This window comes from Mytilus trossulus, chromosome 1 (genome assembly GCF_036588685.1).
Source record: "Mytilus trossulus isolate FHL-02 chromosome 1, PNRI_Mtr1.1.1.hap1, whole genome shotgun sequence".
NCBI classification, from domain to species: Eukaryota; Metazoa; Mollusca; class Bivalvia; order Mytilida; family Mytilidae; genus Mytilus; species Mytilus trossulus.
The window spans coordinates 97,191,669-97,215,771 of NC_086373.1; the positions used below are offsets into that span (position 1 = coordinate 97,191,669).

The window sequence follows — 24,103 nt, forward strand, 5'->3', positions numbered from 1 at the left end:
AAGAGGATAATAATATTTGTTATGCGTGTACCTTGCAATGTCCACGAGCCTGTCAGAGGCTTTTCACTTGACCTGGACATCATTTCATGCATCATAAGACAAGGTTATTTTTTATGGTCAAGTAGATGTCTTGGATACTTTAAGCAACAGGTCAACTATATTTTATGAATGTAATGATTGTAAGGGATTCATGTCCAACTGGCAGTTCATCAGACCTTGACCTTATATTGATAGTTCATTGGTAAATGTTTTTGTGTTGGGTCTGTTTTTCAAAAAAACTAAGCAGTAGGCCAACTATATTTGGTGTATGGAATTATTGTAAGGTGCACATATCTGTCTTACAGGTATCATCCGACCTTGAACTCATTATTGAAAACTAAAAATGTTAAGCTTATGTGATAAGTATAGTAAAACCTTATTGTATAAGACTTTCAACGTAAAATCAATGGTCAGTCAAACAGGAAGTTATTTCAGCATGTGCACTCTTGTTTTGTACATTAGGGTATATGATGACTCACAAATTGAGTTTTAGTTTATTCCTTTTCTTTTTATCAGAATTTTGTCTGACTTTTTAGATAAGGCTACATAAACCATGAAAATTATTCATTTCAGCTATTAAAACAACCCAAAATGCAAAAAATGCTTAAATTTGTTCAAATTTTCCAGGATATGGGGGATGTTGCTAAGCATTGCCAATTTCACTACTGACACAAAGGATGCTTATGGGTCAAAGGCCACTTGTTTCTGCAAATAGTTGATAATTTGAGAAGTGTTTATTTTTCAAATACCATGGGTCAAACCATGGGTCAAACAGTAGAGTGACAGAATGTTTTTATATCCTCCCTTAAAGTGTCATTTCATGCAGCAACAAAGATGGAGACAAAAGCTTTATCTTTATTTTTGCTAAGCATGATTCACAATTATATGAAAAAAAATTGCAGATAAATAAATTAATTCTGCATAACATGATTAAAAATTAAACATAACAAATTATTGCCATGAAAGATTTATAAATTTATTGGTTAACAACCAGATTAAAAGTCCTTCCCTAGTAAGATCATTTATTATTGTTCTTGGTTAATCTTGAACCAATCTCTGTTTAAATACAAATAATTACATTCTGTATTATAAAATTGAACAAATCATTACTGCATTGGCTTAAGGAATTCCAAGTCTAGACAACTATCTAATTCCAGCCAAGAGTCACCAACTACTGTCAGCCGTCCATGATTGCTGTGTATTCCCTCTGATGTTGAACCATCCTCAGGAACACTTGGTACTTCTTATCATGGAACCTATAATGGGATCATTTTGTTGTTAAAAAAGGAATATGTCAACATTGGTGTTGTAGTTATTAATCTTATTATGAGAAATTGAAGTAATTCAATTGATACTGGCTTAATTTATTGGCCTCATTAGAAAATAACTACTCAAAAGTTTCACCAGATTTACATTTACCGCTATCTATTTTTTTTTTTTGGTATGTATGTGTTCCTCTGTGTTATTTAAAATAGAAAATGCAAATGCATCAAAGAAAGCATATCAGCATGAGGCTGAATACCAAATTTCAGGGTGCTCTAACCAATTGTTCTTAGAAAAAAAATTATAAAAAAATTTGTCATGTGTGAGAAGCACGGGTATTATGAGATATGAAATAGAAAAAGCAACATACACTGAAGCATGCAAACATTTACCTTGATATATTTCAAAAAGTTCTAATTTGAAGTTCATAATAACAATGGGATTAAATGTTCCTCCGATATGAAGTTAATGGGCAAAGAATGTGAAAACTAGTCATTTAGTGTTTCAAGTGTTTAGTGTAGACAAGGACAAAACCATATATCCCTCCTTTGAGGCTGGGGTATAAATTAATGAGAAATATACTGTGATGAAAATACATACTGTCTTTCTTGTAAATCTGGCTTGATTAACTTTCCCTTTCCTCCCATCTTTTTTACTGCATCCTGTTATACAAAATAATTGTTATATGAATATGCATCATTTGAACAGACAAACAGACAATTTAAACCATGGTAATAAAGGACGCTATTTCAGAAATTAGTAAGTTAAATCAGTAATGTATAAGTTAAATCTTGTATAGAAACTAATTTTTGAATCTACACAGATTCTGAAATGTGCCAAAGACACCCCAATCAAATTATTCAGATCATGTTTTATGTATATACAAATATAACTGTATACTTGGAGCATGATAAAGAATGCATGGCACATGACCTGGAGTAATTTAGGTATCAAATAGATAAGGATATGAGTGTAACATCAATGAAACTATTACCAAAAAACAAAAATATATATTTATAAAGGTTCCATGTACCCTGGGATTTGCCTGTGTATGCTGCTTTCAGTGCATAAGACATAAATAGCCTTATATTTTGGCCAAAGTCCATTTATCAGTCATATAGTAAACACTTTATTTTAAACAATGCGTTTCTTCATATGCTCTTTCTTGGTCTTGAAGCTCTTAAATGCACAATCTCCATGCAGCATTGCTGCCCCCAATACCATCTTTATACCTGTTCAATATCCAAGTTGTCCAAAGCATGAGCTGTAAATATGATAGCTCCCAACAATAACATCTACTTACCTATACATTAATTAAATTGCCTAAAGCATGAGCTCCAAATAAATTCTACTTAACTGTTCATTATTAAAATTGCCTGAAGCCTGAGCTCCAAGCAGTGTAGCTAAAAAAAATTACTTTTATACTCAACTGTACATTGTTAAAGTTAAAAAGAACAAGCTCCAAGCAATGAAGCTTCCAAAACATCTACTTACCTGTACAATATCAAAGTTCTCTGATGCATTGGCTCCAAGCGCTGCAGCTCTTAATAACATCAAGATACCTGTACATTATTAAAGTTGCCTGAAGCATGAGCCTCAAGCATAGGAGCTCCAAATAACACCTACATACCTGTGACTTATCAAAATTGCCTCGAGCATGAGCTCTAAGCATAGCAGCTCAAAATAACATATACTTACCTGTACATTAGCAAAGTTGCCTGAAGCACTAGCACCCAGTATTGCAGCTCCCAATAACACTGATTCTTTTTCATTTGGTAGAATAGCAGGAATACCTACAAACAAAATACAAAACGGTTAATTAGATTACTTCCTCTTTGAAGACAACAAAATGGATGAAAAGTTTCAAGTTACACAGTCATTTTATACACCAATAACATATTGTATGACATATTCAAACATAATAATTTTCTGATTCCTGATAAGGTTGAACTAGTTGTAAGAAAGCAAACATGTGTTACTGAGGATTCACACAATAAACATAAAATCACATTTTAAGAATTGTACAAACATGTTTAAAGTTTGGTTCAGCTATATTCATTTGCTTACAAATGTTATACAATCTAAATTAACACACCTGTAACATCCACATGTGTTTTCACATACACATGGTTTTTACTGAGTCCACCACATATGTAAATCAGTTCTATTATGTGTCCTCTTTTGACTAATTCATCAAAAATATGTCTTGTTCCATACTAAAACATAGCACAAGTTAAGTACATGTAAACCTCCTTCAATCTGGAAAATTTGTACAAATAAAATCTGACTATTGTCAAAGACAATGTGTTGTCTTCTAGATATATTTCTAGTTTAACTGTTGTTGGGTTTCTGTTACTGTATCTACTTTCATTCAAGTCAAAATTTATAAAAGAATTCAAAGTTGAAACTTTGTAACATTTTCAGTCACAGAGATTCTAAATTAAATATGCAACTTAGTAAAATTAAATGAAAAATTAAATAAAGTTGTAGCATTGTGTAAATATCAAACCTTATATATAAATGAATATTGTCTAGATTTCTGGTTATTATGAAATATTTAAACACTTTTTATCACAGGAATATAGGACATTTATGCCCTCAATTTTCTGGGACATGATATTTTTCTGTTGTTGGAGATCAGAAGTTCTTTAAAACATTGCAAAGTTTGATGTTATCATTTCAAAGATTAAGAATGAAAGGTATAAAACAGAGTATTGTATGGGCTTTGCTCATTGTTGAAGACCGTATGATGACCTATAGTTGTTAATGTCTGTGTCATTTTGGTCTCTTGTGGACAGTTGTCTCATTGGCAATCATACCATATCTTCTTTTTTATAATTACATTTTTATAGTGCATTATAATGCCTAGTTTCAACAAAAACAATAAATTCATATAAACTTTGTTTGCAAAACTTGCTAGTTATTACCTACAGCAAGTGCTTGTACTGTTGCTAGATACTTTACTGCCAAATCATCCATATCTGATGACAGGGTCAATCCACTGACCTGAAATACAAAATCTGAATGATATAATATCATTCTTATTAAAACAAAATTAAAGGTCATATCATTATCAAATAAAGAGTGAACTGACACAAGTATTCTTCGCCACTATTTAATTCAAAGAAATATTTTTAATGAGGTCATTTTTGGTTGGATTTTAATTAATTTGAAACTTATAGAAGCAGAACAGTCATATGAGTTTATTGCTTGGTCATTGTCTTGTTTTAAAACATAGATATATAATTATTATATAATCACACATATAACTTTTGTCTGAAATTTTCCACATGTAAAATAAATTATTAGGAGATTTCAAAAAACAATTGAAATCAAGTTAAGACTAAATCAACAAATTACCTTGAAACAGTTTTTGTGCCTTTCCAAACTGGGATTATTAACAATAATTTCTTTTGTGACAAAGATAGGTAAAAAATGCACTAACCATTCCTTTTAAAGATGGATCCGACAGAGGAGATCTGTTACCATGGAAATCAGGCCAGATATGTAGATGTTTTGTTAGCTGTGACATTGAAGAGACTTTGTGTTCATTTGTTAACTGTATTAATCTTTCTTCTAGTACTTCATGTATATGTACCTTTCTGAAATGCATAAACAAAATAAAATATAAAGAAGCAAAGATGGTTGGCTTTCTGAACATTTGATAGCATTAAATATCAGTCTCTGCACATTGTGTCAAGCAGATGATATTTTTCAATATCTATATACAGATAAGAGTGCACACGCTGAAATGTCTTGCTGATTGTTGAGATATTGTTGATAGTCCTAAATATATATCTTTACTACAACTATCACATTTACTAAACATGATCCAAGAAAATGAGGCCAAGGTCATATAAACGTAAAGGAGAAATACATGTACACCTTACAATCATTCAATACACTAAATATAGTTGACATATTGCTCATAGATTCTAAGAAACAGACTAAACCAAGAAAACTAAACAGTGACCAATGAAACATGAAAATTAGGTCAAGGTCAAATGAACCATGTCAGGCAGACATGTTCAGTTTACAATCCTTCCATACATCAAATGTAGATGACCTATTGCTTAAAGTTTAAGAAAAACAGACCAAAACACAAAACCTTACCCTTGGCAGTGAACTGTCAAAAGTCAAGGTCAAATAAAACCTGTGAGACTGACATATACATCTTAAAAAATTTCTTTACACCAAATAAAGAAGACCTATTGCATACAGTGCAAGAAAATCAGACCAAAACTCAAAAACTTAACTTAGAACACTGAACCAATAAAATGAGGTCAAGGTCAGAACATGTCCAACTGACAGGTGTCATCTGACCTTGACCTCATTTTCGTGATTCAGTGGTCAAAGTTAATTAAAAAAAAAACTAAAATCGTGAAAATGGAACTTGACCTGTAACTTGTCATGATAAAGCTCAGTCAGTCAAGTTGATTTTCTATTGCTGAAAAAAAAATATCTACTGGTAATCACTTACTTTATGCCAGATTCTTATCATTAATAATTTGTGTAGAAGTCTCTTTTCTCTATCTCACTCAGATCTTAATCATCTCTTTACATTCCCAGCATTATTAGAATCTTGCATGAATACCAGCTAAATACTGAATACCACAGAGCTCTAGGTGTTAATTTTTCACTGTTATGTTATGTTTTTTACTAATGTCCCGCTACTTTCAATTTCAAAATTATTAAAATAACTATTTAAATTGAGAATATAAGGAATTTCATGAGACAAAATAACACCAACAAGAAATAAGTCTTGGGTGAAATTAATATGTTAATTCTATACACTTTAATATTAATAAATAATGCATACCCGTCTGATGCTGTTCCCTTTAACTTTCCATAAGCAGGATGGGTTTCCACAATGAAGTCTATCTGAAAAGATTATATTCAAAAATGCATACATATCCCTTGTTTTAAGTACCATTAATCAATCAGCTAATTGAAGAGAACATTGAAGGTAATGAAACCAATTCGCCACTCAGTTGTCTCATACCACATCTTCTTTTTATATCTAGAAGTTAACACAACCAATAAGTTGTTTTTAATATTACATTTATCTATACGACTTTAAATCATGCATTTAATTGTCCAAATTGTTAATAAATTTAACAGAGAAAAAACAAGAATGTGTCCATAGTACACGGATGTCCCACTCGCACTATCATTTTCTATGTTCAGTGGACTGTGAAAATTGGGGTCAAAACTTTAATTTGGAATTAAAATTAGAAAAATCATATCATAGGGGAACATGTGTACTAAGTTTCAAGTTGATGTAACTTTAACTTCATCAAAAACTACCTTGACCAAAAACTTTAACCTGAACTTCGCACTATCATTTTCTATGTTCAGTAGACCATGAAATTGAGGTCAAAACTATAATTTGGCATTAAAATTAGAAAGATCATATCATGGGGAATATGTGTACCGGTACTAAGTTTCAAGTTGATTGGACTTCAACTTCTTCAAAAACTACCTTGACCAAAAACTTTAACCTGAAGCGAACAGACGCACAGACAGACGAACGGAGGCACAAACCAGAAAACATAATGCCCCTCTACTATCATAGGTGGGGCATAAAAATAGTAGCGATCCACACCAAATCTTCTAAAGGGCATCAGAATACTGAGAAGATAGACACTGAAGAATGCTCTATATTCTAACCAGTTTGCCAGCAGCTGTTTGTCCACCTTCAGCGCTCCACAAGCCTGGTAATATTGGTGAATAATATGGTCCCCACACACCAGGTACAAATATGGCTTCTTGACTCATCTTTAAAATAAAAATATATCTTAAAATTTTAAATTCTGGAAATATCCTAATTCAATATACAAAATGTATTTAGATTTTTTCAGCAACTGGCTAATAAAATTTAAATATTAATTCAATTTATAAGTTGTGGATCATAAAGTAAAAAAAAGTGGTTTCTCTTTAAAACAATACTTTTAAATTTTATAGGACACCAAAAGCATACCTGTCAACTCACCCGTTTTTTGCGGGTGACACCCGTTATTTTCACTTCTCACCCGGGAGTTTTTCTTTACCCGGCAGGTCCCGGGAATTTCTAACATTACCCGTTTACCCGGATTTCTGACAGGAATTGTTTCCGGTATTTAGAAGTAATACGACCTTCGGTTTTATCGGTCTTTTTCAATGTAACCAAAAGTCAAAATGTAGGACTGTTAACCTGAGCTACGTAACGATATTTTCAACAGGCTACAAGATGAGTTCAGTGACTATCAGTTGACCCCATTAGATGAACTTCCACTTTGCACTTCCCCTGAAACTGACATTGGTACATTTTGGGGAGAAATGTCCAAGTTGCATGACATTTTTCTTAACAAGCCAAGATTTTTTGTTTTGTCAAAACTTGCTAAAACATTACTGGTTTTGCCAAACAGCAATGCAGACAGTGAGAGGGCATTTTCTTTAGTAAAGAAAATAGCTACAGAGTTTAGGGCTGATCTTTATAAGGATACACTGTGTGCTCTTCTTTCTTGTAAAATGAATACACATTTGCATTGCTATGAACTGAAACCAAGTGCAGTTCTTTTAAAGAATGCCAAGTCTGCTACTATGGAATATAACAATAGTCTGAAATAAACTTGTATACATGTTCTAACTGTTTCATATACATATTGACTATATAAATTATATGTAAACATATTTTTGTTCTTCAATTGAGCCCGCAAAATGTCGTACGTGTTATGACCTGAGATTTTTTTTCTCAATGCAGGTCATGACCTGACTTTTCATTTTCAGAGGTTGACAGGTATGCAAAAGGAGTAGTTAGATAAGGGCCATATTTGGCCCCAATTATTAAGTTCAATGTTACAGGATGAAAAATGTTTTAAGTTGACTTGAAGACATGTGAGAACGTTATATAGAACTATTTCTGTCAAAGTTTTTTTCTTAAGCGTTCATTTTTACAACAAAATTAGGCCAAAAGTAAGGATTTTGGCGAAATTTTACAAAATCAGCCAGATTTCTGCCAAATTTAGGACCAGGAAATATAGAGTGCAGGGGTAGACAAACTAAATATTCAAGCTGGACATGTAAAATGTCATTACAAACATTATATTCAAATATTTTTTTTGTGAAGTATGTGCTCTTTGTTTCCTGTCTAATAATTAATGGAAATTTATTGATTTTCATTGATTTTTCGAAAAAAATCAAAACAATTACTATTTGTGACGTCATGAATAAAATGCATGAACGTAAATTGTCAACTAATATACTTATTTCTTATCTAGTCACTGTATTAGCAATGATTCAGTGTAATATTGGTCAATAAATCCTAATTTTAAATTTAAGCTAAATGAGGGGGCAATTTTATGGCCTTATTGACCTACTCCTTTAAGGAAAGTAATGAAACTGTACGAAATACTTTTAAACCTACAATCATGTGGCAAGTAGAAGTTCCACAGATCATGGTCATCCTTGAAGTTATGTCTGGCACGGTAAAGTGTTCATCTTCTGCTATACAACCAACACAACCTGGCAAAATAGAAAATTATATTAACTATGTAACATTTCATTAGGGGTTTATATATAAATATATTTTGGTAAACATTTTTATCAATATTGCAATCAAAGTCAGTTTTCAAACAAGTTAATTCAACACTAATGTTAGCATCTGGCATTAAAAGTATCCTTTGGTGCAACTAAAAATAATATAAACAAATATAGAACAACTAAAAAATTGTCAGTATCAAGGGAGTCTGTTATGGAATCGACCACTATGTTAAATATATAATGGGACATATTGCAAGGGAGCTTGTCTTCAGTGAAACTGATTTTGTGTTTCAACTTTATATACAGTAATTCATTAAAGAAATATATCATAGAGGTCTATATTTTGTAAAAGCTCATGGACTTCACCTGGTAATTTGATCATTACCCTTAAAACAGAGCTTTCATAGAGAGCCATGGTGTAGTGGTTAGTGCATCAGACTACTAACACAAAGGTTCCTGGTTCGATTCCTGTTCGGGATGAAAATTTCAGGAACTCAATTTTTTGGCTCTCCCGTGACACCATTGGCAAGTATGGTCTTGAGGAAACGATGTTAGTCCATAGGAAGGGGACGATAAATGGCTGACCCGTGTTAAGAGAGAGTCATATCTCTTGCACATTAAAGACACCCTTGTAGATTTCGAAAAAGAGCAGGCTAATGCCGCTACAAGGCAGCACTCGCACCCGCAAAGTAAGTAGGGAGTGTACAAAGATCCACTGTACCCTTGCAGTCAATCAAGGGGTGCGTCTAAATTGGCGAATCTCGAGTACATACATAGTGGAAAGGGATAAATATAAGTTGCAAAACTTGTTTCCCAATCCACTATAAATAAATATGTTTAAACTAAACAGAATTTGGACATGAATTCTAATAAATAATAATAATTGAAAAAGATATAGTACCTAAGACACCAGCATGTGCATCAATGATAGAAGTTCCAACTGCAGTGCCAGGAACCAGTCCAAGCTGTTTTGCTGCCTCAGTGGTCAATCCTTGTCCACAGACATCACCAGGTAACTTGACATCATTTCCTTTTAATAAAGCATGTAAAATTAAATCAGATTCTGTCATTATCTGATTATACTTTTCCTTGAGAGTAGATCCTTTGTAAACCACATAATAACACACTTTAGATTTAAGTTCACCATATAAATTGACAAAATGATATTTAAAAATATTCCATGTTATCTAAAGAAGCAAGTGTCAGAATAATATTTCAACTTGACCAAATCTCTATCATATACAGTAATTTCATATAGTTCACAGCCAAATTATGCTCACATGAAAAATATATTAATTTCACGTTAATTTCACATTAAATTGATGTAAACAAAATTTGCCTGTTTACTGTTCTCAGCTAAAGTTGTCATTCAAAAATGCTTAGAAAAATAACAAAAAAGTATAGAGTCTTAAAAAAAATAATCTTAAAATGTATCAACTTGATCCTCCAATTTTCCTTGAAGTCTGCCTATTGGAATTCACTTCTCTGAGAAGTCTCCTTGTTGGGTCTTCACTTCTCTGTGTTTGGCTGCCAGGGAGAAGTCACTTCTCCCCCTATAATTCCAAAGTGTGGTGACCCCTGATTGAGACTGTAAAAATTTCAACTCAGGTAATTGTGAGTTATCTTTTAAGCATAATATTACATACAAATGACAGAAACTAAACAACAAAACTTACCACACCTTTGATATTTTTCCTTTACAAAATCATCAAGTCCTATCATTGCCCAGAATTCATCATTCCAACCCCTGTGACCTTGGTCATCAGCTTGGTATGTCCATTTACATGTCAGACAACATAATGACCTGTCCAAATATTAAACTATGATAAGGTGCTTCCCCAACATGAATTGCTCTCACAGAGTTATACTACTTGTAAGATATAAAATGGTGCTTTCTCATCAAAAAAGTCTTATTGCAGATTTTTAGTACTTTTTTTACTCAGCTTATATTTACTGAACATTTTTCCTAGGTCATTACTTTCTAAAATATAAACACTAAAACAAATATTTTACAATGTCTCCAGTGCTGGATTAGCACTTTTTTTTACAAAAGTGTTTATAAAAAACCCACACCTCTGTAAAGAAGTTGCAATTTCAGTATTTTTCAGATTGGTATCATATAAACAAGATTCATTATCTAACCTAGTTAGATTTCCTGTAGCTTTCCAAGTTAAATAATCTGCTAAATCAAAAAAGTGTGTAGCCCTTTTCCAGGTATCAGGTAAATTCTGTAATACACAATAATATATCTTTATACATGTATTAATTTAAAATCTATAAAAATTCTTCTGATTCTATGATATCAAATGCTACCTACAACATGTTGCTATTATTGCTTTAATGACTATTGTGGCTTTTCTCTTTCTCACGTTACACCAAGAGCACGCAAAAAAAATCAATATTAATTATTAGTAGAGTGGATCCACTCTTTTGCTTCTAACATTGTCTATTTCTATAGAATTGATGGTGATTGATAACTGGCAGAAATGTCAGATGTTCAAAAAGTTGATATATGGTAAAAAAAAAAAAACTATTCTATTTCCAACTTTTGTAAGAATTTTCAGTGCACACAACAAATAATGAATTATTATTTTTACATTACCTTCCCTGTAAATCCACATTAACAACAATTTGGAATATCAGTGATATTATCCATCAAAAGACAATGAATGAAACACCTTAACATAAGTCAGCCAAAAATTCAAAATTTTGTTAATAAATTTGTGATCTTTTGTAATAGATCAAATGAATGAGTCTACTGCTTAATAACCTCTTTTAACCACAACAGTTTGGGTGGTTCCATTTCTACACTGATCTGACCTCCAGTGTTCTTTAACACAGAATGTTGTGTGGAATTAATCCTCTCAGTTTGATCCACAGCTCTATGGTCCATCCACATTATTATGTTACATTCAGCTTTACCTAAAACATTAAAAAACAACTTAATAATAAGTAACATTAAATATTTTCCATATATAGTATGATTACTGGTGAAGAATCTGTCACATGATTTCAAAATGTTGCTTTATACCTCATTAAAAGATATCTCCACATGTTTCATTGGTGATACAATATGTCAACAGTAGTCCACAACTTACTGGCTACTACATAATATATACAATGTGCTTCATTCACACTGTTTCATATTGATAAAACTGAAATTTCTGTATATGATAATGCATTCAATTCCAGTTGTGCAGGAACTGGTTATTGTTCAGGAGCACCATATTTCATCTTCAGTTTTTGTTAGGGTCAATGTTGCTCAATTTAGTTTTCTGTGTTTTGTTTCAGAGACTTGTCATTTGTCTTTTTCTCCAGCCATGGTCGTTTTTTTTTCGTTTTTTTCATTATATTTTTGCATTGCACCTTGGTAAATTCTCCCTCCCTTTTTAAAATGATCAAATGTTCTGCTTGGTAATAAATTAAGGGCATATTTGATTTTTCAATAGTTATGTATAAATAGCTTAGGCTTAATATCATACTTAAAATTGAAATGATATTGTTTCCACTTTGCCAAAGTTGTTCCATTGTTGTGAAATAGTCTATTTCTAACATATCTACTTGAAACCAAGTGATAGTTTGTATCTATAAATAGTATAAATGAGGTGGGAAAACCTTCAAAATGACATAAAATATTTGTAAAATAATAATAACTGACTCCCTTGAATTTAGGGGGAAACTCATCTGAAGGATAAGCTGCTACATAATTATTTAGTACATATACCACTATGTTCACTACCTGAAGGACTAGTTTTTATACAACTTTGTATATTACATGAAGGACTAGTTTTTATATAACTTTGTACATTACCTGAAGGACTAACTGTAACAGGACTATCATTTTCACCAATCACTACTAATGAACATGTCGCATCAAAACCTATTCCTCCTATTTCTTCTTTTCTCACTCCAGAATCTGATATGATTTTCTGTAATGAACATAAGCATGTCAAAATACTGAGCAATTAACACAAAACCCTTCTCAAATAATAGTATACATGTACATTTGTAAATCTATTTATTGTTTTGTTTTGTTTTATGTTTCACACCATGTTCTTCCAATCTAGTCAACAGGTTGCAATAATAGTGTTTCAATAACAACAATATGTGATGGGTGAAACCCATACAGAACCCTATACAACAACATTGTACCAGCATTTGTAACCATATATTCCCCCATAATTATGTATCCATATGAGATGGGAGACAACTCCAGCAGAATTAAGAAGAATCTTGTGGCAATATCAAACATTTTAAAAATTCTAGTTTTGCTTGTAAAAAATGCTTCAGAAAAAATGTAAAATTTTTGTACTTTCAAATTGTTTACTGTAGTTGGTTATTATTTCCCTGGTTAATATTGAATTCCAAGACACAAACATTTTCTGATTCAGGGATGGCTAACAAAGTAATGGTATAAACTGTAATGAATAAAATGATAAATTGGACCAAAACTTTCTGAAAAAGCTCTTCATTGTATTTTAAATACCTTTGTTTCAAGGGGATCTTTGAGGCAAAATATGTTTGATTACAGAACAAGAGGCTGTCACAACGACAGCAAAGCAGATTTATTAACATTTATTTTTGTCCTGGCAATATCACAAGAACCATAACTGATGAACAGTCGTGAGTGCAAGTGAAAATCGTCAATATCAAATTTGACCTCCATTTCATCATCAGTATCAACATATTAAAATTTAAAAAGCTTAGGTTGAATGGTTCATGAGTAAATGCAACAACATAAATGGAAACGCCATTTTTTTATCTTTCAAGAACCATAAATCCTAAACAGTAAAAGTCAAAATCAACATTATTAAACTTGACCTCCATTTTGTCATCAGTTACAACATATCAAAATTTGAAAAGCTTTGGTTGAACAGTTCATGAGTTAATGCACATACACGACTGGAAACACCTTTTTTTAATCTTTCAAGAACTGTAACTCCTTAACGGTAAAAGTCTAAATCGTCATTATTGAACTTGACCTTCATTTTGTTGTCAGTAACACCATAATAAAATTTAAAAGCTTTGGTTGAAAGGTTTTAATGAGTTATTGCACGGACAACATTTGGTTGAAAGGTTTTAATGAGTAATTGCACGGACAACATTTAGTTGCCGCACGCCCGACTGCCTGACCGCCGTACATCCCCAAATCAATAACCGACATTTTTGTCACCAAAATCTGGTTAAAAATTTAACAACAAACAATTATATATATATCACTGTCAATTATCTACACAGTTAAGCATGTCTATACCAGTTAGATTAGTCTATGTGAAGGTTGATTTTTTTCTCTGTTACCAGTTATCAGTTATAGACATCCAGCCTGCGTTGCATAACATATTTTTGTACATCTTCTCTTTTAATTGAAAGCAACTAAGTTAATTGAAGTGGAAACTTCACAGAGATTAAAAAATACCTAATCAATGACTGCAATATGCATTTCAGGAGAAGTCAAAGCAAACTTATCTGAAAAAATGAAGAAAATAATTGGATAATAAGACTATCAATACCCTGGAGGGTAACTGTGACAATCATTAGAATCCAAAGGAATCTTATTTTAATATAACATTCTTAAAGGAAAGATAAAACTGCTGTCAAATCAATACCTATTTTCATATCTTGTAGAAAAAGTTTAGTATGGTTTTGACAACATACAATATATACACTACACATCTTCAGATTATACCTCAAGACAAAAAAAAAGTCATCTCCACAAACAGACCAGGAAAAAAAATATGTCAACCCAATATTTTTCTGGCTAAAAATAATTTAATCTGGTACCTTTATTGTATGAATGACAGCATTCCAGATATTAGATGATGATTGTTCATAATAGTCAGCTGAGGGCGTCCATATCTTGATTTCCTCTGTTACTATGGTTAGCAAATTTCCATGACTATCAAATAATGCTGATCTAACACTCCCTGTCCCAACATCTACGCCAATATAATATTTCATGTTACCATAGAAACTGAAATTATTAAAAATGCTTGTTATGATGAAGGGTAAAGATTGCTAAAAGTAAACATTGCTTTGTAAGATAATTTTATGAATTTGAGATATCTTTCTTTGTCTAACTACACCTAGGTCTTTATTCATCTTCAACTTTGTAGGTTAAAACATAATTCATGACATAGAATCTCTTTTTTGTTCCATCTTCTTGTATTTCTGTTCATTTATCTGTCATCAGTTTCTCATTTGCCATTTAGGATTTTAGGTCCTTTTCATGGCTTTTACAGCATGCTATGCAATATGGGTTTTTCACATTGTTAATATATGACCTATACAGTTTTGTAAAGTTGCTAAGTTTTACCCTGTTTACGTCAATCATTTGGTCTCAGCCAGAATCAGTGGCGGATCCAGAAATTTTCAAAAGTGGGGGCCCCCTGACTGACCTTAGAGGGGGCCTGCTGCAGTAATGTTTCAGTGATTCCCTATATAAGCAACCAAATTTTTTCCCAAAAAGGGGGGGGGGGCAGGCCCCCTGGGCTCCACCCCCCTAAAACTGCCTTTGAGAATCTGGTGGAGAGTCAACTCATTTGGAAACAGTACCATATCTTATTTTTAAAAGTTGGGTGAAATCATTCAGATGAAATGCCCTACCAGGTTGCATTTATCAAAATGCATTGTTTAAATTCATATATTATGAACTAGAGGCTATTAAGAGCCTGTATGGCTCACCTTGATCTATGTGGATATTAAACAAAGGACACAGATGGATTCATGACAAAAATTGTGTTTTGGTGATGTGTTTGTAAATCTTACTTTACTGAAATTCTTGCTGCTTACAATTATCTCTATCTATTATGAACTTGGTGCAGAAGTGACAGTGGAAAGCATTTTGTAATAATTTACAACCAGATGCTCCGCAGGGCGTAGCTTTATACGACCGCAGAGGTTGAACCCTGAACGGTTGGGGCAAGTATGGACACAACATTCAAGCTGGATTCAGCTCTAAATTTGGATTGTGATTAAATAGTTGACACAGCATAGGTTTCTGACACAGAATGAATGTGTTCTAATGAACTTAAAATTTTTGTTTTCTCTTAGAGCAATTCACTATGCTGTTGAATATTAATCCTCTCAAAAAAATGTTTGAAGAAATTTTCTTTTTATTTATGAAATTTCAAATGAGAAAATTGAACCCAATTTTTTTAATCACATCCCCCTTTCCCTTATTCCAAAACTAATCTCAATTAAAATTTCTAATGGAGTTTGCAACAATAACTACTCATTTAAATACATCATAAAATATTAAGATGTAAAAAAACTGCTTGTTATCACTGAATGGTAAAGATTATTTTAATTTATCAGTTGGTAGTAAAAAGTGAATATACATTGTATATTGTATATATAACAAAGATTTAAGTTGATTCTGGACAAAGAAAGATAACTCCAAATAAAAAAAAATCTTACAATTAGATATTTCTTGCTTACTATTCTGGATAAAGAAAGATAACTCTAATTAAAAACAAAATTGCTATTTCACAATATTTTGCAATAAGATATTTCTTGCCATTGCGCAATACTGTGCAATTGAAAAGACTTGCTATTGCACAAAACTTAATATAATAATTTTAGATCCTGATTTGGACCAACTTGAAAACTGGGCCCATAATCAAAAATCTAAGTACATGTTTGGATTCAGCATATCAAAGAACCCCAAGATTTCAATTTTTGTTAAAATCAAACTAAGTTTAATTTTGGACCCTTTGGACTTTAATGTAGACCAATTTGAAAACAAGACCAAAAATGAGGAATCTACATACACAGTTAGATTTGGCATATCAAAGAACCCCATTTATTCAATTTTTGATGAAATCAAACAAAGTTTAATTTTGGACCCCGATTTGGACCAACTTGAAAACTGGGCCGATAATCAAGAATCTAAGTACATTTTTAGATTCAGCATATCAAAGAACCCAAACGATTACTTTTTTGTCAAAATCAAACGAAGTTTAATTTTGGACCCTTTGGACCTTAATGTAGACCAATTTGAAAAAGGGACAAAAGTTAAAAATCTACATACACAGTTAGATTCGGCATATCAAAGAACCCCAATTATTCAATTTTGATGAAATCAAACAAAGTTTAATTTTGGACCCTTTAGGCCCCTTATTCCTAAACTGTTGAGACCAAAACTCCCAAAATCATTACCAACCTTCCTTTTATGGTCATAAACCTTGTGTTTAAATTTCATAGATTTATATTTACTTATACTAAAGTTATGGTGCGAAAACCAAGAAAAATGCTTATTTGAGTCCCTTTTTGGCCCCTAATTCCTAAACTGTTGTGACCTAAACTCCCAAAATCAATACCAACCTTCCTTTTGTGGTCATAAACATTGTGTTTAAATTTCATTATCTTCGATTTACTTAAACTAAAGTTATTGTGCAAAAACCAAGAATAATGCTTATTTGGGCCCTTTTGTGGCCCCTAATTCCTACACTGTTGAAACCAAAACTCCCAAAATCAATCCCAACCTTTCTTTTGTGGTCATAAACCTTGTGTCAAAATTTCATAGATTTCTATTAACTTAAACTAAAGTTATAGTGCGAAAACCAAGAAAATGCTTATTTGGGCCCTTTTTGGCCCCTAATTCCTAAAATGTTGGGACCAAAACTCCCAAAATCAATACCAACCTTCCTTTTGTGGTCATAAACCTTGTGATAAAATTTAATAGATTTATATTCACTTTTACTAAAGTTAGAGTGCGAAAACTAAAAGTATTCGGACGACGACGACGACGACGACGACGCAGACGACGACGCCAACGTGATAGCAATATACGACGAAAATTTTGAAGGTCGTATAAAAAATTACAAAATTTTAGAAATTGTTTAAAATTTACTATAAAGGGCAATAACTCCTTAAGGGGTAAATTGACCATTTTGGTCATGTTGACTTATTTGTAATCCTTTAAAAACTTTGCTGTGCATTATTGCTGTTTACAGTTTTTCTCTATCTATAATAACAAAAAGCTGCAAAATTTTCTTAAAATTTTCAATTCAGGGGCAGCAACCCAACAACAAGTTGCCTAATTGGTCTGAAAATTTCAGGGCAGATAGATATTGACTTTATGAATAATTTGGTTCCATCAGATTTGTTTTAAATGCTTTTGTTTCAGAGATATGAGCCAAAAATTGCATTTTACCCCATGTCCTATTTTTAGCCATGTCGGCCATCTTGGTTCAAGGGCAGGGTCATCGAACACATTTTATAACAAAGATACCCTAATGATGATTGTGGACAAGTTTGGTTCAATTCGTCTTAGTAATTTCAGAGAAGAAGAGTTTTGTAAAAGATTACAAAAATGTACACCTTTTAGGTCAGGTGAGCTAAAAAAAATTGATAATTGCAGTAATTGATCTGACTTTCAAAAGTCATGGATCTGCCCCTGCTAATGGATGGTAGACTATAAACTTTTTAAACTGCAAAGGTTTGTGTGTACCCACAAATTTTCAAGATGTAAATAACAAATAGCATATGTTACTAGACATGGTGGCGTAATCCGTCCAAGAATCAAAGTGACAACTATTAAATGTTATATTTCCAAGTAGAAAACAATGTTCCAGATTGATGCTCTGATTTTGCATTGTGGACGTCTGATTGTAAGTGCAAGAAAAAGACACATTTCAAGGTGATTATATGAAAAATACCTGTTTTGTGATGGGGCTCAGAGTGAGAAGGGGAGAGTAACTATCTAAACTGCTGTAGTTTATTTATCAGCTTGTTCTCGACCTACATTTTGTTCATATCTCGAAGCGTTTAAAAACACAAGAGGATTCATATGTGACACTTTAATAAACAAATTTATTATTTATTCCAGTTTATGTTCTGAACGGAATAATTTTTTAGCTCACCTGGTCCAAAGCGCCAAATGAACTTTTGTCATCACTGCACTTGTCGTCTGTCGTCCGTCGGCCGTCGTCTTTAACTTTTACAACATTTGTCATCCTCTGAAACATGTGCAAAGTGAAAGTGAAAGTGCAGAGACAAAGTCACCAAAACTTGACCACCATCATCATTTTTAGTTTTAGAAAGGTGTCGTTGTCAAATTAGATCTATCTGCACTGAAATTTTTCATGAGAGGAATCAAACAACACGATTTTGGATTGCTCAGTGCCCCTGAACTTGGATAAGCCTTGAAGTTTTTGGTTAATATCTTGAATATTAGTATAGTTCGAGATAAACTGTAAATAGCAATAATCTTCAGTAGAGTAAGATCTAATTGAAGGATGTGTCAATTGACATTTTTTTGTCATATTGGAATTATTTGTAGACCTTACTTTGCTGACCATTACAATTTACTAACACACAATTCCTATATACCGTGAAATGTACTAGTACATTTCAAGGTATATAGGAATTTTCCTGTCCCTAAGTATATATGGTTGACGGTTGCCTCTTTACGCCGGGTATGCTACACATTTCATTTGTATTCATATTGAAAATGTCTGCATAATGTAGGTCTTCTTGAGAAAATCCTTTAACTTTTTTGACGATTTTTTATTATGATATTCTCAGATTCATGCAGAAAATAAGCAGTGGTGGATCCAGAAATTTTCATAAGTGGGGGCCCACTTCACTATATAAGCAACCAAATTTTTTCTCAAAAAGGGGGGGGCGGGGCCCCTGCCCCCCCCCCCCCTAAATCCGCCTCTGATAAGTAAAGTTAACACATGTTTGTCTCTTGAACTTGGTGATTGAGTGTAAATGTGTCTTTGTTGTTGCAGATACCAGTTAAAACATGATAAACTCTTTAATTCGCACCGATGAAATCTAACATGTCATGAAAACATTTACAAACTCTTTCCGGAATTCTCCAGTACAAGATGTTATTGTTCAGCCTATTGAATTTTGAAACTACTCAAGCCTATTAATGGTTCTGATTTAATTCATTATTAACCAATGTAGTGTACAATGAAAGGGAACATTATGTTAAATGTACACAACTTTTTTTTATTTTGTCAGTAAAGAAAACACTCCGTAGGTCGATTTAATGACAATAGAAAACAAAGTTAGTGTAATAACTTACATTACAGAAATGTGATTATTTGTATGTAAATAAATAGCCACGAAGAATAAACTTTAAATAGCAGGATTGACGTACTGTCCTTTGAAATCTGTTAAAGGTACATATCATATATGTTGATTTGTTTCATCGAGACACTCTAAATAGATTTGTCTACATGTAACTTGATAAAAGAGAACATTAAATTGAAATAGATTTTATCCATCTAAAATCCTTTATTCTTTGGTCTATATTTGAATTTAACACTTCAGTCGAAACAAATGTCGATCGAATGCATGGTTTTTATCACAAAAGTTCTGATACTGTTTGAATAGTTCTCTTCAAGATGTATTCTCGGCTTAGCATGTATAGCTATAGCTATAAATAAAATAAGAAAATTATCAAACAATGAAATTGAGGAATAACTCATTATACTCATCATGTCCCGACTGTACATTACTTTTAAAGAAATAATTCCTTCATGTCATGCTCTATGCTCGTTTTAAAATGTATAGGTATTTATATATATTATATTTGTCGATATTTTGCACTGGGCGTGGTAAAATATTTAGCATAAAGGGCCATGGCCAAACCGTGGAAAAATCAGTATAAATTCAAACTCCCAGCCTAATTTCTAAGTGCACATATATTCATTCCATTAAACTAATTTCTAAAACTCTCATCCGTAGTGCGTATTGATTATCCCTCCGCAATCATGAACATCGAATTTTTGTTCCCTGTATATTCAGATAAAGTTATATACAGTGGTGGATCCAGGGGGTCGACCAATGCTTTTGAATGGGGAATTGTTGAAACCCCCTTTTTTTGTAACCTTTGGGGTGGTATCCCCTTTTAATGGCTGGGTCTGCGCCTGTTTTAAGGAATTTGGGTTTTATACATATTATGATGACTATCTGTCCTGCCACCACGCATATATAGACGCAACTGATTGAGTTTTTTTTATCGTTCTGTTTTTTGTTGAGCAACAAAAATTCAAATTGCTTAAAATTAAACATGAATTCAAATACTATATGAATAAAATATAAATCCAAATATTTAAAATCCCGGTTAACGAGTATGTAAAAAGGTCATACAACGAAAAAATAATGTTAAATTTCAATTAAATCTGTAAAGTTAGCGAAACGAAAATGTTATTTGAACGATAAGTGTATACGTCTTTATACCTTAGATAAATTTATTGGTTGATTAAAGAAACATATAAATAGATTTCTTTAAGGGTAAACTTGATTCTATTTTCATTCTAAATATATTTTACTTACAGATGAAAATATCACAATTAAGATTTTAAAGAAAAATAAATCATTGGCACTCATACCACATCTTCTTATATCTACTTATGATTCAAGTCATGACTGTCACGAGTAGGAATTATATAGTTATAAATAACATCAAATCATTCTGGTTGGGGCTAAGAATAACAATCGTTATAGCAGCTACCCATACTGTTATGAATAATAATAAGGTCGTTATGGAAGATGGCTAAAATAACAGTCTTCATAGAGGATACTCATGCTGATTAAATCCATGTATAATAATCATAAACGCAAGTACATATGCTGATAAAGGTTAAGACTAACAGTCGTTTGAGCAGGTACTTATGAAGATAGGACTAAAAATCATAAGTGATAAAGTAGATATTTATACTGAGATTGGCTAAGATACCACTGCAAGTCGTTGTAGAAGACAACCATGCAGGTTAGGACTAAGAATGACAATCGTTATGACAGATAATTATTCTGCTTATGGTAAAAAATTGCAGCCGTTATGACAGATACTCATGCTGATAATGGCTGAGAATGACAGCTGTTATGACAGATACTCATGCTGGTTATAACTAAGAATGACAGCCGTTTTGCAAGATACTCATGCTGATAATGGCCGAGAATGACGGCTGTTATGACAGATACTCATGCTGGTTATGGTAAAGAATGGCAGCCGGAATGACAGATAATAATGTGGGTAAAGACTGAGAATGACAGCTGTTATGACCAGATACTAGTACGTACTCATGACAGATACTCATGCTGGTTAAGGCAAATAATGGCAGCCGTTATGACAGATACTCATGCTGGTTATGGTAAATAATGGCAGCCGTTATGACAGATACTCATGCTGGTTATGACTAAGACTGACGGTTGTTATGACAGATAATCATGCTGGTTACGGCTAAGAATGACAGTCGTTACGACAAATACTCATGCTGGTTACGGCTAAGAATGACAGTCGATATGACAGATACTCATGCTGGTTATGACTAAGAATGCCAGTCGTTATGACAGATAGCCATGCTGGTTGTGACTAAAAATGACAGTTGTTATAACAGATACTCGTGCTGGTTGTGACTAAAAATGACAGTCGATATGACAGATAATCATGCTGGTTATGACTAAGAATGCCAGTCGTTATGACAGATAGCCATGCTGGTTGTGACTAAAAATGACAGTTGTTATAACAGATACTCATGCTGGTTGTGACTAAAAATGACGGTTGTTATGACAAATACTCATGCAGGTTATGACTAAGAATGCCAGTCGTTATGACAGATAGCCATGCTGGTTGTGACTAAAAATGACAGTTGTTATAACAGATACTCATGCTGGTTGTGACTAAAAATGACGGTTGTTATGACAAATACTCATGCAGGTTATGACTAAGAATTTCAGTCGTAATGCCATATAATCATGCTGGTTATGACTAAGACTGACAGTTGTTATGACAGATACTCATGTTGGTTATGGTAAAGAATGACAGTCGTAATGATAGATAATCATGCTGGTTATGACTAAGACTGACAGTTGTTATGACAGATAATCATGTTGGTTGTGACTAAGAATGATAGCTGATATGATAGATACTCGTGTTGGATATGATTAGAATGACAGTCGCTTTGACAAACACCATACACTCATGCTGGTTGTGACTAAGAATGATAGTCGTTATAACAGATAATCATGCTGGTAATGGGAAAGAATTGCAGCTGTTATGACAGATACCCATACTGGTTATTGGTTAGAATAGCATTTGTTATGGCAGATACTCATACTGGTTATGACTAAGAATGACAGCCGTTATGAAAGATAGTCATGTTGGTTGTGACTAAGAATGACACTTGTTATGACATATACTCATGCTGGTTATGACTAAGAATGACAGCCGTTATGACAAATACTCATGCTGGTTATGACTAAGAATGACAGTCGTTATGACAGATACTAATGCTGGTTATGACTAAGAATGACAGTCGTTATGACAGATACTCATGCTGGTTATGACTAAGAATGACAGTCGTTATGACAGATACTCATGCTGGTTATGGTAAAGAATGGCAGCCGTAATGACAGATAATCATGTGGGTTATGGTTAAGAATGGCAGCCGTAATGACAGATAATCATGTGGGTTATGGCTCAGAATGACAGCTGTTATGACAGATACTCATGCTGGTTTAGGTAAATAATGACAGCCGTTATGACAGATACTCATGCTGGTTATGACTAAGAATGACAGTCCGTCGTTATGACAGATACTAATTTTGGTTATGGTAAATAATGGCAGCCGTTATGACAGATACTCATGCAGGTTATGACTAAGAATGACAGTCGTTATGACAGATATTCATGCTGGTTATGGATAAGAATGCCAGTCGTTACGACAAATACTCATGCAGGTAATGACTATGAATGACAGCCGTTATGACAGATACTCATGCTGGTTATGGTAAAGAATGGCAGTCGTTATGAAAGATACTCATGCTGGTTATGACTGAGAATGACAGTCGTTATGAAAGATACTCATGCTGGTTATGACTGAGAATGACAGCCGTTATGACAGATACTCATGCTGGTTATGGTAAAGAATGGCAGTCGTTATGAAAGATACTCATGCTGGTTATGACTGAGAATGGCAGTCGTTATGAAATATACTCATGCTGGTTATGACTGAGAATGACAGCCGTTATGACAGATACTCATGCTGGTTTTGGCTAAGAATGACAGTCGCTATGACAGATACTCATGCTGGTTATGACTGAGAATGAGAGTCGTTATGACAGATACTCATGCTGGTTATGACTAAGAATGACAGTCGTTATGACAGATATTCATGCTGGTTATGGCTAAGAATGACATTCGTTTTGACAAATAGTCATGCAGGTTAACAGAATGCTGGTAATGGATTAGAATGACATTCGTTATGGCAGATACTCATGCTGGTTAAAGCTAAAAATAGCAGTCGTAATGAAAGATACT

General features: G+C 33.0%; 1 protein-coding gene across 1 annotated transcript; it reads right to left on the reverse strand.

Moving 5' to 3' along the window:
- Nucleotides 1–880: 880 nt before the first annotated feature.
- Nucleotides 881–18,563, reverse strand: LOC134692267 (FGGY carbohydrate kinase domain-containing protein-like). Its single transcript, XM_063552720.1, has 16 exons — nucleotides 18,483–18,563; nucleotides 14,605–14,794; nucleotides 12,635–12,752; nucleotides 11,594–11,745; nucleotides 10,966–11,051; nucleotides 10,500–10,627; nucleotides 9,725–9,853; nucleotides 8,708–8,805; nucleotides 6,973–7,080; nucleotides 6,122–6,183; nucleotides 4,748–4,904; nucleotides 4,234–4,308; nucleotides 3,398–3,518; nucleotides 3,001–3,095; nucleotides 1,903–1,964; nucleotides 881–1,295 (listed from the first exon to the last, which is right to left on the reverse strand). The coding sequence occupies exons 2-16, from the start codon at nucleotides 14,779–14,781 to the stop codon at nucleotides 1,217–1,219; spliced, it is 1,647 nt and encodes a 548-aa protein (XP_063408790.1). The 5' UTR covers nucleotides 14,782–14,794; nucleotides 18,483–18,563; the 3' UTR covers nucleotides 881–1,216.
- Between the last annotated feature and the right edge of the window lie 5,540 nt (nucleotides 18,564–24,103).